This window comes from Notamacropus eugenii, chromosome 3 (assembly GCF_028372415.1).
Source record: "Notamacropus eugenii isolate mMacEug1 chromosome 3, mMacEug1.pri_v2, whole genome shotgun sequence".
In the NCBI taxonomy this organism is placed as follows: Eukaryota; Metazoa; Chordata; class Mammalia; order Diprotodontia; family Macropodidae; genus Notamacropus; species Notamacropus eugenii.
The window spans coordinates 348376560-348392041 of record NC_092874.1 but is presented as its reverse complement, the minus strand read 5'-3'; the positions used below and the strand labels follow the sequence as shown (position 1 = coordinate 348392041).

Sequence of the window (15482 nt, the reverse complement as noted above, 5' to 3'; positions counted from 1 at the left end):
ACACAAGACAAAAATGAAATACACACATAGTTAAATTAAGAGCTGGAGTAGAATTTATTATGCTTCAATTAATGTGAAAAAAGTAGGGTGAGCAATAATGATCTCTGACAAAGTTAAAGCTAAAGTAGATTTAATTAAAAGAGATGGGAAAACTATATCGTATCACCAGTATTAATATGGTTTTAGACCATTTAAAATAATTGCAGAGAGTATAAAATATATGAGAGTATGCCTGCCAAAACAGACCCAGGAACTACACAAACATAATTATAAAATATTCTTTATACAAATAAAGTCAGATTTAAATAACTGGAGAAATATTAACTGTTCATAGGTAGGCAAAGCCAATATAATAAAAATGACAATTTTACCTAAACTATCTATTCAATGCCATCCCTATTAAATTGCTAAAAAAATTTTACTGAAATAGAAAAAAATAATAACAAAATTCACTTGAAAGAACAAAAGGTCAAAAATTTCAAAGAAACTAATAAAAAAAATGTAAAGGAAGGAGATTCAGCAGTGCTAGACCTTAAAGTACATTATAAGGCAGTAAATAGAAAAATTATCTTGTACTGGCTAAGAAATAGAAAGGTAGATTAACTGGAAAAAATAGACACATAACTTGCAGTAGTAAAGGACTATAACATTTATTTGACTATAATGTCAAACTACTATGTTTGACAAATACAAAGATTTAAGTTTTGGAGATAAAAATTCATTATTTGGTGAGAATTATTGGGAAAGCTGGAAAGTAATATGACAGAAATTGGACATAGATTAATATCTGAAACCATGTACCACAATAAAGTCAAAATGGTTACATGACCTAGATATAAAGGGAGCTTTAAAAAGCTTAGAACATGAAACATATTACCTATCAGTCTCAGGGATAGGAGAATAATATATGAAGAAACAAGAGATAGAGAGCATTTGAGGTATAAAATGGAAAATTTTGATTACATTCAATTAAAAAGTTCTTGTACATATGTAAAACAAATGTAGCCAAGATTAGAAAGAAAGCAAAAAATTGGGAAAAAACTTTCACAATCTCTCAGATAAAGTTCTCAGTTCTCAAATACATAAAGAACTGTCAGATTTATAAGAAGATGAATCATTTCCCAATTGATAAATTGTCAAAGGATATAGACAGGCAGTTTCTCAATCAAGAAATCAGAACTATATATCATCATAAGAAAAAATGCTCTGAATAATTACTGATTAGACAAATGCAAAGTAAAACAACTTTGAGATAGCTTATATCTATCAGATTGGCTAACATGATAGATGCTTTCAATTGGGGAATGGCTAAACAAGTTGAGGTGTATGATTGTGATGGACTATTGCTGTTACATAAGAAATGATGAGCTCGTTCATTTGAGAAAAACATGTAAAGACTTGAACCTATGAAGAAAGATACTATCCACCTCCAGAGAAATAACTGATAAACAGAAATTTGTATAGTATTGTCTTACACATACATATGTGTGTATACATGTATGTATGCATGTGTCAAGTTGCAAAATAACTCAAAACTATGAGTTGAGTTGAGGAATAAAAATTCTTTAACTGACATAACAGGGCAGCAAACCTGCCATCCTAGGGGATGTCTAGTGGATTTTCCCTTTTAAAGAGACGCATGGTAACATTTTTATAGTTTTGGAAGGAGAGGGAGTGAAGACACTTTGAGGTCATAAGGCATGGTCACAAGACCCCAGTGGCCCTTAGCAGTCTGGGCATAGTAAACCACCTCATTCTGAAAGCTTTGTTCTTCATGCCACGAATCCCAATGGAAAGGGGCAAAGACATCAAAGACATATAGACCCTGAGCCAGGTTCCCTCACAAGGCAAGATCTTAGGATGTGGTTCAGCTCAACCTAATCAAGAGTAAATCTCTTAAGAGTAGAAATGCCAGGACATTACTTAAATTCTGACATTACAAGGAACATTTCAGGGAGTACTAGTCCATAATACATTTGGGATTAACAATTTCTGTGATAGTATTAACGATTTTGTCATATGTATATAGAGATATATGTATATGTACATATATTTGTGTTTGATCTTAACCTTCTCCAGGGTGAGGTGGGAAGGGAGGGAGAAAAAAATAAAACAAAGTTGTACAGTAGAGAACAAAAGAAAACTTGGAAGCAGAAAAGCTGGATAGCTTGGAAAACAATGTGTATATAGGTTTTTGAAAAACATGTAAACAGTTTGAAATGGAAATTTATTGTTTTATATTGAATTCTCTATATTCTGCTAAATACATGGAAAGTTTTCTTTTCACATTCTGTATTTAAATTTAAAACAAATTTTAAAAATTCAAAAATAAAAAAAAGGAAACCCACTGTAGTTGGTTCTTTTTTGTAAAGGGAAAAAACCTTTCTTAAAGAAAGTATTCATTTTTGCATGTTTCTGTGAGTTGCATAGCTGGTGTGTTTAAATTGTGTTGGATATACCATTTTGTTTTCAAGCTACAAAAAGGTTAATAACGTGTTTCCAAATTTAAAACTATTATCTAGGGAAAATTTGTTTGAAAAACCATGACATATGAATTATTCACATTGTAAGTCATCATATAGCCAAGTAACAAACTCAATTTCTGACTGTACAATCCTATTTATTTTGTTTTATGATCCTAACATTCAATAAAACAAACATTTCCATATACAAAGGACAAAAAGGAGGGTTGCTTATGAATCTGAACTTCAGTAAGTAGTTTATAAAAAGGTATATTAAATTGAATTAAGGAACCGACAGGATTGCTGTTGTGGCCCCTGTTAAACTTTTTCTTCTATATATTGATACTTCTTTCTCTTTTTTTGTATCTCTATCACTAGGTACTGACCTGCCCAGAAAAATACTGTATCAACAAGCAAAACAAACCAACACATCATCCATATTTTAAAAAAAATATCAGTTTGTACCTAGTCTACCAGTTTTCTCCCAAGAGTTAGGACTCATGCTTCATCACCAGCCTTCTAAAGTCATTATCTGTCGCTGAGTTTATTGGAGTTTGAAGGCTTTCAACATTGTTTTTCTTTACCTTCTTGTGGTCATCATGTATACTTTCTTCTGCTTCTGCTCATTTCACTTTACATACAGGGTTGTATTTTAGATATCACATAAAATGCGTATAGTTGTACTAGATAAATGTCAATTGAAAGGGACATTTTAATATTTATTTTCCAAGTTATGATGGGAAAGTGAGCCAATACAGACACAAACAATAACATTTTTATAGCATCTCTATTTGAGTCCTCCCCCTTCTTCCTAAACCGAACACATTTCGGTGGAGAGTGATGTCACACTCCATTTTGCAGTCTAGTTTTTCGGTTTGTAACCCTCATGTGATAGTAAGGCATTTAAGCTGGGAGTAGCAGGCTTGGGGCTGGTATACAAGAAGGGGGACAATGTCTCCGACTTGCACTGGTGTTTCCTGGGGGCTGTAAGTCGGCTAGTGAGACTCTGGCCACACCAAGCCCAGCAGACACCCCTTCCTCCCACGGTCTAGACTAACCGAAAACCCTGGAACAGCAGCTGGGGGGTCGTATTTTGAATTTAGTTGCTTGGCATCAGCTGATTGAAGAGCCTGATCTGTCTCGAGCTGGTATTGGCTCTTCCAGCGTCACGCGGAGCTTTGGCAAGCTACGGTGGGGATTCTGAACCAATAAAGAGATCGCCCCCCTGCCGCCCATGTCTTCGGTCCTTTCTGGTGGCGGCCCCCCTTTCCTCCTCCACCTGAGAGTGCACAAAGTGCTGCAGATCCCAGGAGGACACGGCGGCGGTGAGTTTCTTTTTGTGGCGTCCCTGGTTTTTAGGAAACCTTGCAATCGGTAATTATTTGCATAGAAGCCTCTCCCTTTCCCAACCTTTGTATCTTTTTTACTGTTACAGTTTCCTTTCACTTTCCCCCAGGTGCTGAAATTGACGCCTGAGGCTCGGGCGTGCTTTTGTCCGTTTCGGCAGACTGTCTGCGGTCTAAGCCTGGGTACTGGCTTCTTGGCTTTAGTGGGTTGGCATCCTTATTCTCGCCGCCCGCGTTTTATACTAAGCTTTGATTGCCAGCTTCTTGGCCTCTGCCACCTCCCCTTCCCAGTCTCTCGGCTCCCACTCACTCGCCGCTTCCTTCTCTTTTTTCAGCTGCTCGCTCCTCAGCCGGGTTTTTCCTGCCGCAGGGCTAGCCAGCCACTACAGCACGCTTCTCCGCTCTAGCACCGCCATCCACTGCAGATTACACCGTCTCACGTTGTCGGTAATGGCGACTACCACTCCCACGGTGCCGAGAGCAGGCGGCCGGGCCAGCGGGCCTGCCACCCCGCTCAGCCCGACCCGGTTGTCCCGCTTGCGGGAGAAGGAGGAGCTGCGAGAGCTCAACGACCGGTTGGCGGTGTACATAGACAAAGTGCGGAGCCTGGAGCTGGAGAAAAGCGTCCTGCAGCTGCAGGTGACCGAGCACGACCGCGAGCTCACGGGGCTCAAGACGCTCTATGAGACGGAGCTCGCAGATGCCCGCCGGGCCTTGGACGACACGGCCTGCGAGAGGGCCAAGCTGCAGATCGAGCTGGGCAAGTTTAAGGCGGAACATGATCAGCTGCTGCTTAAGTAAGTGGGAGAAGGATCTGTGGATCTAGGTTTGGGGACTGAAGATGAAGATGGATCTGGGCAGTGCGTTAAATGCCATTCTGCTTTGGGGGGACCGAAGCGATTAGAGATTGTAATTTTTAGAGTCAGGAGTTAAAAAGGAGGGGAGCAGGCCATCGATATTCTCTCTCTGTCTTCTTTTCAGAATTCCCTTGTTGGGGTGGGGGGGTGGGTCTTTCTGACAGAAACCTGCACTTGAGGAGATAGAGGGGAAGGAAAGAGCTTTTCGATATGTTTCTTTAACTGCCAGGCTGTGAATTGACCGCCTTTGGTGGTGTTAAAGGAAGGAATCTGCGTTATCGCCAGTTTACTAGTGATGGTGTTTAGGGGAGGATGGGCTAGTGACTTGTGTAAAAGGAAGGCTGACCCACAGAAATTTGAGGGATGTAAGGAGATTGGAGGGGGAGGGATGGTTCTGGAGAAGAGGGAGCAAAAATTATCATAGCTAAATGTGGCATTTGTTCTGTCTTGATCTTTTTGCTTCATTGGGATGCATGCTTTGCAGGCATGGAAAGAAACTAAAACTTAGGGTCATCTCATTCACTTTTCTTGACTTCATGTGGGGGAGATGGTGCCTACATAGGGCATCTCTAATATTGCTGGTAAACCTCCCTCTTTCTAAGTCCAGATAGAGCAGAACAGAGTAGGTAGGTTTATATCTTAATCCCTAGTCCTGTGGTTTTGCTGTTAAGACAAAAACTCTGATGCTGCGCAATACACATGACTGCCATCTCTAGTTTAAAATCAACGAAGCTGGTTACTGCTTTGCTGGAGCGGGATAGCCATGGAGAAAAGTCTGAATGGGGCCAAGAAATTCTCATTCTATTCCCCAAGGGCAGGATGGCACTAGACTTTACTCAATTCTGTTGTTTGCTTTTCTGGAGAGGTGGAATAATTAAAGAACCCCTACCTACTTTGGGTGTAGGTAATGAAAGACCCTTTGCTGCCCTATCATCTCAGGCCCATAATTGAGCATGTATCCCTACTACTATGTAGCAGACACTGTACCTTTCTTCCTGTTAAACGTGTCAATATGTGTCTATCTAGTTCAGTATCTCTGCTTTCTGTGACTTGTTGAACCCACTCTACCATGTTTACATAGTATACAAAATACTTGTTTTTCCCACCCAGAAGTATTAATTTGACTTGTTTACAAATATCTCATATGAGCCTCACAACAATCCTGGGAAATAGGTGCTGTTATTATATCCCCATTTTACAGTTGAGGAAACTGATGCAGACTAGTTAACTAAGTCTCTTCCTGTCACGCAGCTAGAAGAATATAAAGCTGAATCTTCCTGACTTTCAGGCTTAGTTCTATATCTACTGCCCTATAGCTGCTGGGCAAGTATGAGCACAGGGAAGGCATTTGTTTATATTTAGAGAACCTGACTTCAGTCTTCTGGTGAAGAACCAGGCCAAGATAAGTGATTTAGGTTCTTACGGCCATAAACTTAGACACAAAGCTATAATATAAGCTCTCCCAACTTTGTCAAATCCCCTCCACTTCCTGCTGCTACCATTGTCCCCTCTTATTAGAGTTGTCCTTGGAATGGATGGGGTCGGAATTGTAGCATTTTCCAGTCAACTTAGTAGCTTAGTGACTTAGGCGCTCTGATGTTTGCTTGGCCCTTATGTGTATGAATTGGCGCAATGAACTAAATTCCAAGGACTGTAAGAAGCAATGAGCTGAAAATGGGCAAGGCCTGAGGGCAGGCTGTACTTTGTGATCTTAGAAATTGATAGCACACTTGATAAAAATGTAGCAGCATGTATTTGTTGAATAACCTTTTCTTTTTAAGCAAAATTTAACTATCATTAAAAAAAAATTTGAGTACCAGTTAAATGTAGAATGTTATGCTAGGCCAGTTGTGGGAAACAAAGAAGAGTTTCATTTCCACAAGGTCAAAACTTCCAATAGGGGAAAGTTGACCTGTCAGAGTCAGGTGAAGAAGATCCGAAACTAATGTGCAGGCCTGACCAGTTTGAGGGAAGGCCCATCAGAAAGGAGAAAATCCAACCATGTTTGTTAATGACATTAACGTGTGTCAAATGGTTGTGACCCCAAAGATAATGGACCAATCTGTCCTCTAAAGGGAGGATCTGTCCTGCATGAACTTTATAAATGCCTTCACTTCAATTTCTCTCTCCCTCTTCCTTCACCCCTCTCCTCCTTCCCCTCCCCCCTTTCCCTCTCCCTCTCTCTCCCCCTCTCCTCTCCCTCTCCCTCCCCCTCCCCCTCCCTTTTCCTCTTCTTCTCCCCCTTTCTGAAGAAGGGTGGAGTTTACCTTTGGCCAAGGCATTCAATTCCTCTGAACTCCATTTAAAATAAATTTTCTTTGATACCTTTTTGTGTGTCAAGTTCGTCTCTGACACAGATTTGGTTCAGAAATTCAGGACCCTGACAAAAGGTAGCAAGGTGGTATAATAAAGTGCTGAGCAGGAAGACCTGTGTGAAACCTGCCTTAGCTACTTGAGGTTAGCCCTGAGCAAGTCACTTCACCTTTCAGCCTCAGCTTATTCATCTGTAAAATGGTGATAATAAATACAGATAGTATGAGGGTCAAATGAAGTAATATTTGAAAAGCACTTTCCACCTTAATTCCTAGTCCTCGAGAGGTACAAGAAAGAAAGAAAAGTTTGAAGACAAGTTAGTATCCTTCTAGTTCTCTTTTTTAAAAAATACATTTATTTTAAAATTGGTATCTTGTGTTTTTAATCAAACAAGTACAATGACATTTTATAATATCTCTCAGTTAATAGGGAGATGGCAAAAATATGATTAATTTTTTGCTTGTGGAAGGCTGCCTCTTCTCTAATCCCTTCATCAAGGATTCCCTTGATTTGTGTTTAGATGATTCTTGTAAAAATTCTGTATAGTTGAGAGAACAGTCATAAAGGTTAGGCGTTATTAACGTTGTCTTGGTTACCTTTGGGGACGGGAGGATTAGTGCCTGAGGTATCAATCTGGTCCAAGATTTTTCTCATGCTTTTGATATTTTCCCCTGATCTGTGAAGTCCTGAGTTTGATTTCTCCCTCATATGCAGACGAGGTTTGGAACTGTGGGCAAGACACTTAACCATTCTGGGCCTCAGTTTCCTAAACTGTGCAAGAGGGAGTTGGATGTTAAGACCTCTGAAGGTCCCTTCCAGTTCTAAATCTACAATTCTGTGATCCCCTTCTGATATCTTATATATTAGTTCCTAATACATTTGTATTGCCTTCAACACGTCTTCCCTCCTTTCACCACCATCCCCCATTCATACATGCTTTGTTCTCTCTGGCTCCTTTCCCTGACTTTGTTCTCTTTAATACCATTTGTATTTCCTTTATAAGTATCTTGGGGACTGTTGTGTTAAGATCTAGGTGTGGTGGCTCCATTATCATTGATAGAGAAAAGTTTTTTTTAGAAAATTTTTCCATTTACTATTTTCTTTTGTCTTTAGTTCTCCTGGTTTTTTTCCTTGAATACTCCTGAAATGACATTTGTTAATTACTTTCCTTAAAAAAAAATTGATTTGCTAGACTGTTTTAATAGTCTGTTTTTTGCAGCACAATGTCTCCTATCTATTCATCATGATTAGGATTCCTTGGAAATGTAACAAGAGATAACTGGTCAATAGTAAGTATGAGATGAGGCGTAGAATATGGAGGTGGATGTTCATCAAAAACATTTATCACTGTGATGGAGATCAGTACATTGTCTGGATTAAGGAGGAACTTGCAATGGATAATGGAATCCTCTGGAAGCTCCTATTTTCAGATTTCCTTTTAATAAACTATATGAAACTCTAGGACATTGCAGAACTTGTAGCAAGAACCCAAACCAGTCTAACCTATTCATCCACATGGGGAAAAGCAAGTGGATGAAGAACATCTGTGGCCTAAATTTGGACACTATAGATAGCTTCTCTAGCAGTGTGTGTGTTAGCGTATTATGTATCTCTGGGACAGATAGTACGGGTGGTTAATGAACTTGACCCAGGGAAGAGAATGGGCTGGATTGCTATTAGGAAATTGTACTTTTACTGGCCCCAAGACTTCTATGAAAGCAAAGGCCCTTCTTTTCAATGCTAATGTTTTACCAGAATTGCTATATGGTAGGGAAACATGGAACACCACTGCCTCTAAAGAACTAAAAATTAAGTTCAGACAGAAAGCAGAGGAGAGACACAGTAGGTATGAGCAGGTTGCAACACATAACCAATGAGGATCACCAATCACCAAAGAAGTACGGGAGTGATACTTGTGTCATCAAGGAATTATATGACAAGAGGAGATGATAGACGAATGTGGCAAGATCAAGGAATGACAGGTGGATAATCAGATTGCCCCACTAGAACTCTGTCAATTTTGGGAAAAATCAAGGAAGAACCTCCTGTGATGAACATTTAGGTCATAGATAAGAGTCCCCAGGATAGGAAAGCATAACTTGATTGTGATCTATGATCATTGGAGGGAACTTCTAAATCAATGAGGTTACGGACCATTTGCTGTGTATCTTTTGTTTTTACATTATCTCCATTTCCCAATATTATTTCATCCTTTCCTTCTAGAGGACCCTCACCTATAATAAAGAATAAGAGACAAAGTTCAACTAAAACAGTTGACTCATCCACCAAGTTCAAATTAATTATATATAATCTTCCATACCCATAGCTCTCCACCTCTGCAAAGAGTGGAAATGTATATCTCTTCTTTAGGATCAGGCTTGGTCATTATAATTTTATAACTTTCACTCTCTGTTGTATCATTGTTTTTTCCATTGTGCATATCATTTTTTGGTTTTGCTTTCTTCACCTCAGTCTATATTCTTTGCCTTAGAGTTCACATGTTTCTTTGTATTCATATTCATCATTTCTTTGTTGCAGTGTTGTTTGATCCTCTCCTACTCTTTGTGACTCAGTGGACCGTACCGTCCATGGGTTTTTCTTGGCAGAGATAATGGAGTGGTTTGCCATTTCCTTTTCCAGTGGATTAAGGCAAATAGAAGCTAAGTGCATGCCCATGGTCACACTGGTAGTAAATGTCTAAACCAGATTTTAATTCAGGTCTTCTTGATTCCAGGCCCAGGGTTCTATCCACTGAGCCACCTAACTGCCTCCTAGGCCAATGAAGATTAAGTGACTTGTCCATGGTCACATAGCTAGTAAGTGTCTAACATCAAATTAGAATCTATTCACTGATCTATCTTGCTGTCATTTTTTATCATTAAGTAATATCTCATTGTATTCATGTCCATTTTATTTAGCCATTCCCCAGTGGATGGGCATCTATTTTTTTTACTATTATAAAAGATTCTGCTATAAATATTCTGATGTATGTGAAGTCTTTTTATTAATAAATTAAGTTTTAATGTTAAATTTAGGAGGGTTTGTAAATGAAAAACAGTGTTGAGAATTAAAAATTCCATATTAGGCATTTTTAAACACCTCTTTTGGCATATTATCACATAGACATGAAGAGATCTATTCATGGAGAGCCTTTGGCTCTCTCAGTACTCTTAGAACAGCCCCCATATAGGAGAGTCGCAGAATCAGCCAGAAAACTATATGTCAAGTCTAAGCATAGTCTTTCCCTATTAGTGGAAGTCTAATTATTTTTCAGTTTTGATTTAGAAGTTTTTATGAGAACTTATGGTGGATGATGTTAACCGTGACTATTCAAAGTTTATTAGAACAAGAAAATCCACTTTTAAAATGGCAGGTGTAAAGTTGAAATCACATAGAAAAACCATGATAAAATTAGTTATAAAAAAATTGTTCAATTGTTAGGTAACCTTTTAGGACTTAATTCTGTAGATTTGCAGAATCATTTTTTGATTACATGTTTTCAACTATAAGCTAACTTCTCTTGCATTTTACTTGACACATCAAATTCTGAAAACCTTGCTTCATGTGAAGGAGGTTTCATGAAAAGAGACTATTAATTGACAATCTTGTACTACTATAATATGTTTTTGGTCTTGAATCATAAGAGGAAGCACAATTTTCCCTTTTCAAGAATATAAATGAATATTACTGAAACTCTCCTTAAGGAAGGTTAATGGGTCTGATGCTTGATCCTAGCTTAGCTATTGGTAGGTGCCCTTTTCCATCCTATGCAAATTAATGAATTGTTTCTCTTGTTTGGCTTTTTCCTTTATAAAATTTAAAGAAGTTTAAGAAGGTTTCAAGGGTTTATTAGGCCTTTTTAATATTTTCAAATTTGTCTTTATTGCTAAAAATGAAAGACAAGATCATAGGATCATAGGGGAACTTAGGTTAGGATACTGAGGCCCAGAGATATTAAATGACTTGCCCCAAGAGTTTTGTTGTTCTTTCTTTTCAGTCATGTCTAATTCTTTGTGACTCCATTGGGGATTTTTGTGGCAAAGATACTGGAGTAGGTTTGCCATTTTCTTCTCCAACTCATTTTACAGATGAGGAACTAAGGCAGACAGGGTTAAGTAACTTGCCCAGGGTCACATTTAGGGCTAGCAACTGAGGCCACTTTTGAACTTGGAAAGATGAGTTTCTGATTTCAGGCCTGGCACTATACTATGGCACCACCTAGCTACCCCTTTCTAAGATTACTTATGGAATAAATATCAGAGCTATGTTTCCCACACAGATCCTTAGACTCTAGAACGAGCATGTTTTCTACTACACCAGAAATTTTATTTAAAAATATCTTCGGTAAAGGAAATCAGTCTTCCCCTTTGGGGCAGCAGTGGATGTTCATCTGACCTTTTCTCCTAGAACCTCCATTTAAGGATAGAGCTCAGGTCAGCCACCTATTCATTTCCTACCCAGCCGTTCTCCTTTGGACTTCCCCATGGCTCCCAGACTTCTTCATCCTGCAAGCTCCCATCAGTACCCTCTGCTGCTTCTTCCTCCCTTTCACTGGAGAGCAGATACCTCTTCTCCCAGAGGAGTCAGCCATCTCTTCATTTCCCCCCAGCTGTACATCTCTGGATTTATCCATCATGCCCCTCTGCTGGGTATTTCTGTCCCTCTTCCTGCTTTTCTACTTCCTTAGTATATTTTCTTCCCCTATTAGATTTTAAGTTTCTTAAGGGCAGTATTTGTCGTTTGCCTTTTTGTACCTTTAAAGCTTAGTGCTGTGTAGTGACACATAGTAGGAATGTTTGTTGACTGACTGGCTTTTTGTTTTGTTTTGTTTTGATTGAAAACCAAAAAAATGATGAATTTGTCTTATCCTTTGTGTCTCTTGTAATGGGGGTAGGTACTTTATGTAATTATGAGAAGCTGATATTAGCCCAACTTTTCCATTAAGTTGCTGTGTGATATCAGAGTAATCAAGTTGTATTTATCTGGTAGAGGAAATAGGCATAAGAAACACCCCTTAAATGGATAATTTGTGCCATGTGCCAGGGTTCACATAGTGAGTAATTATGTGCAAATATTTGATGTTTAGCCTAGTGGGATAAAAATAGGAAAGTTTGGCATAAGTTAATTGTAATCAAGTGATATTTTTTTTTTAAGGACAGGATTATGACATTGAATTTGCAGTTATATTAAATATGATTTGAAATTTTTTTCTTTTTCTAAATCTGTCAGAAACGATTTCCTTATACAAAGAATGATAAAAGAGGATTGTACGTCAAGCTGTACCAGTTATGCAAAGCTTTTTTTTTTTTTTTTTAAACCTTTGGCACCCATGCTAGCCTTGTAGACAGGAGGAGCTGGATTCAAGTTCTGCCCCTGATGTGTACTAATGATGTGACTTCACTTCTTGGTGCTCTGGGCATCTATCTAAGATTATATGTTATGATCTTCTATTGGTAGTTTTCTCAGTGTATCTTCCTTATACCACTGAAATCACAGATCCTTATCTTTATTAAATTTAACATGGTGGTCCTAATCCTATGCTGCTCATCTGCATCTCCTTCTGTTATCCTCTGTATTAAAAAAGAAGTTTCATTGACACACCAATTTTTTTCTCTTTTGTCCTTTTTTGTTACCGCTTCCTCATCAATTTCATTCCCACCAAAAATTCTCCCTTCTAACAAGTATAGTCAAGTAAAACAAATCTATGCATTGTGTACGAGAATGTTTCCTGCACTCCCATTACCTCATCAGTCTGCTGGACTTGTGATTGGTCATTGCAATAACCATAGTTCTTAAATATTTCATAGAAGTTTTCCTTTACAGTGTTACCGTTCAGTCATTTTTTCAGTTGTGTCTGAGTTTTTGTGACCCCAGTTGGGGTTTTCTTGGGAAAGATACTGGAGCAGTTTGCCATTTTTTTCTCTAGCTCGTTTAACAGATGAGGAAACTGAGGCAGACAGGGTTAAGTAACTTGTCCAGGGTCACAGCCAGTAAATGTTTGAGGCCAGATTTGAACTCAGGAAGAGGAGCCTTTCTGGCTCCAGGCCTGGCACTCTATCCACCGTAATAATTAATTACACTTACATTGTTGTCATTGTATGAATTGTTCTCCTGGTTTTCCTCACTTAGTGTAAGTTCATATAAATGCCCTCCTTAGATTTTATTGGTCTGCCCCCTGCTGTGGTAAAGAGATCCTTGTACATCTGTTGCATATTTTCACTGCTTTAAAACTCAAGTTTTGTGTTGCAGTTATGCCTCCAAAGCATAGTGCAAGTCCTTTAAGCCCAAGTGTACAAAAACCAATGATGCAGCTTAGTGAGAAAATAAAGGTGTTAGGTACATTTCATGTCAGAATATATGCAGCTGCTGTCAGCTGGGAAACACTCAAGGATCTCAAACAGCACAGGCAGCAGATGTTAGTGATGGATTATTTCAGGTTGGTGTGTTGATCTCTAGTGCCATCCACCATCCATGAAGGAGTATTGGAGGTGATGTCGAGATCTCACTAGCCTCACCTTCTTCTGACAGTAGCAACTAAAGTTCCAGCAATTTCTCTCTTGGTTTTCAGAAAGTGACCAAGGTAGAGAGGTTTACAGCAGTATAATATACACTATGACACCCTTACACCACCATCTGACACAGTGGAAGGTAAGATTCATGTGTAAAAAATGTTTTAGTTTTAAGAATTTTATTTGCTGTATAGCATTTATGGTACTGTAGATTTCATGTGCTATGAAAAGTGAATATTGTTTGAAATTGTTTTTGGGTTTTTTAAATTAACATGTTGGCACAAAAAGTCACAGAATTCTAGAATTACTAGCAAGAAAAAATATTTTACATGTCACCAATTTTATTTTGTATACTCTATTTTATGAGCTATTTTGTGGTTATGTTAGGAAAAGTACATATTATCAGAATTAATGTTTTGTTATAAAGAATTACATGCAGAAATGTATATTTTCAGCCATCTCTAGTGAAAACTTAGTTTTTTATGGTCATGGGAACCTAACCCCCGTTTTCCATAGGTTTAGTGTATCAACATTCATGTTTTTGACTTGCAAACTGTTTTCTAGGAATGTTATCCCCATGAAAGTTGAAGATTTACTCTACCTGTGGTCACACAGCTAATAAAGTGGTCAACCAGTAGTTGACAAGATCTTCAGGACTCAGTTCTTAATATGTACAACAAATAGATGTCTCTATGTATACATGACTTTGAAATACATATATGTATACCTAGGCCTGACTTCTGACCACCTACCCTGCTAACTACTTGTGTGATTTTGAGTAAGTCCCTCCAGTTTCCTGGGCCTAAGTTTCATTATCTAGAGGGGATTGGACAGGATAATTTCTAAGATCTCTTCTAATAAAATCTTATATGACCCTTCCTCTGGGATTATAGTTGACATTGTCTATATTTCCACCTGGAATGGTTTGATAAGAGCAGTATTTACCATGTAGGCAAGACTTGTTTTTCCTTAAAAGCCATACCTTTCAGGGTATTATATAGTAATTACAATAGTAACTAGCATTTATGTAACTCTTTATAGGTTGCAAAGTGCTTTATACATTATCTCATTTGATCTTAACAACTCTGTGAGGCAGATGCTGTTATTATCCTTACAGATGGAGGCACAGAGAGGTCAAGTGACTTTTCTAGAGTCACAGAGCTAGTAAGCGTTTGAGTTTCTGACTTTAGGTCCATCACTCTGTACGACCTTGCTACCTAAATTTCTCTATCTGGTTATAAAGTCTTTTGAGCTTTTGCTTTCCTCTCTGTACTTTTAAAATGTTTTTTGGGTTCTCTTTTTTCATCTCTATTCCTACTTACCAACTCATTCTCCTTTATAACAAGCACAGTAATTTACTGCACTGGCCATGTCTGAAAATATGTGTTTTATAGTTATTATCTATCTACTGAATGCCAAGAGGGTGAGTAGATCGCTTCCTTATCAGTCTTTTAAAGTCCAATTGACAGTCATTTTCTTTTGTATTGTATGTTTGACTTCAGACACGTCCTAACTGTGTGACCCTCGGCAAGTCATTTAACTCTATTTGACTCAATTTCCTCAGCTGTAAAATGGAGATGATAATAGCTACCTTGTAGGTTTGTTGTGCAGATTGAATGAGATAATGTTAGTAAAAAGACTCAGCACAGTGCTTGGCACATAGTAGGAGCTTTATAAATACTTATTCCCTTCTCTTCTTCCCCCCCCCCACCCCGCCCTGGTATTCATTGTGCAAATTGTCCTGTTGTTTCTACCAATTTCACTCTGACAGTCTGTGCAAGTCTTTCTGTATGCCTCTGATCGTTTCATTTCATCATTTTTAGGGCACAGTAATATTCCATTACAGTCACATACTGTAGTTTCATCAGTTATTTCTCAGATGCTGGACATCTGTTTTGCTTCAGGCTCTTTGCTACTATAAAAATTTTTGTCCACGTGCTTCCTTTATCTTTGTCTTTGATATTTTGGGTGGAATGCACCTCCTAATTCTATTCC

The 15482-nt window shown here is 38.3% G+C and overlaps 1 protein-coding gene across 1 annotated transcript in view; it reads left to right on the top strand.

Annotated features, from left to right (window-relative positions):
- Positions 1–3352: 3352 nt before the first annotated feature.
- The window catches only part of LMNB1 (lamin B1), a 72414-nt gene continuing 60284 nt past the window's right edge, over positions 3353–15482 (top strand). Inside the window, exons 1-2 of the mRNA XM_072597213.1 lie at positions 3353–3787; positions 4144–4605. Of these exons, the coding sequence (XP_072453314.1) occupies positions 4259–4605 (347 nt within the window). The 5' untranslated portion in view covers positions 3353–3787; positions 4144–4258. The remainder of the gene's footprint in view (positions 3788–4143; positions 4606–15482) is intronic.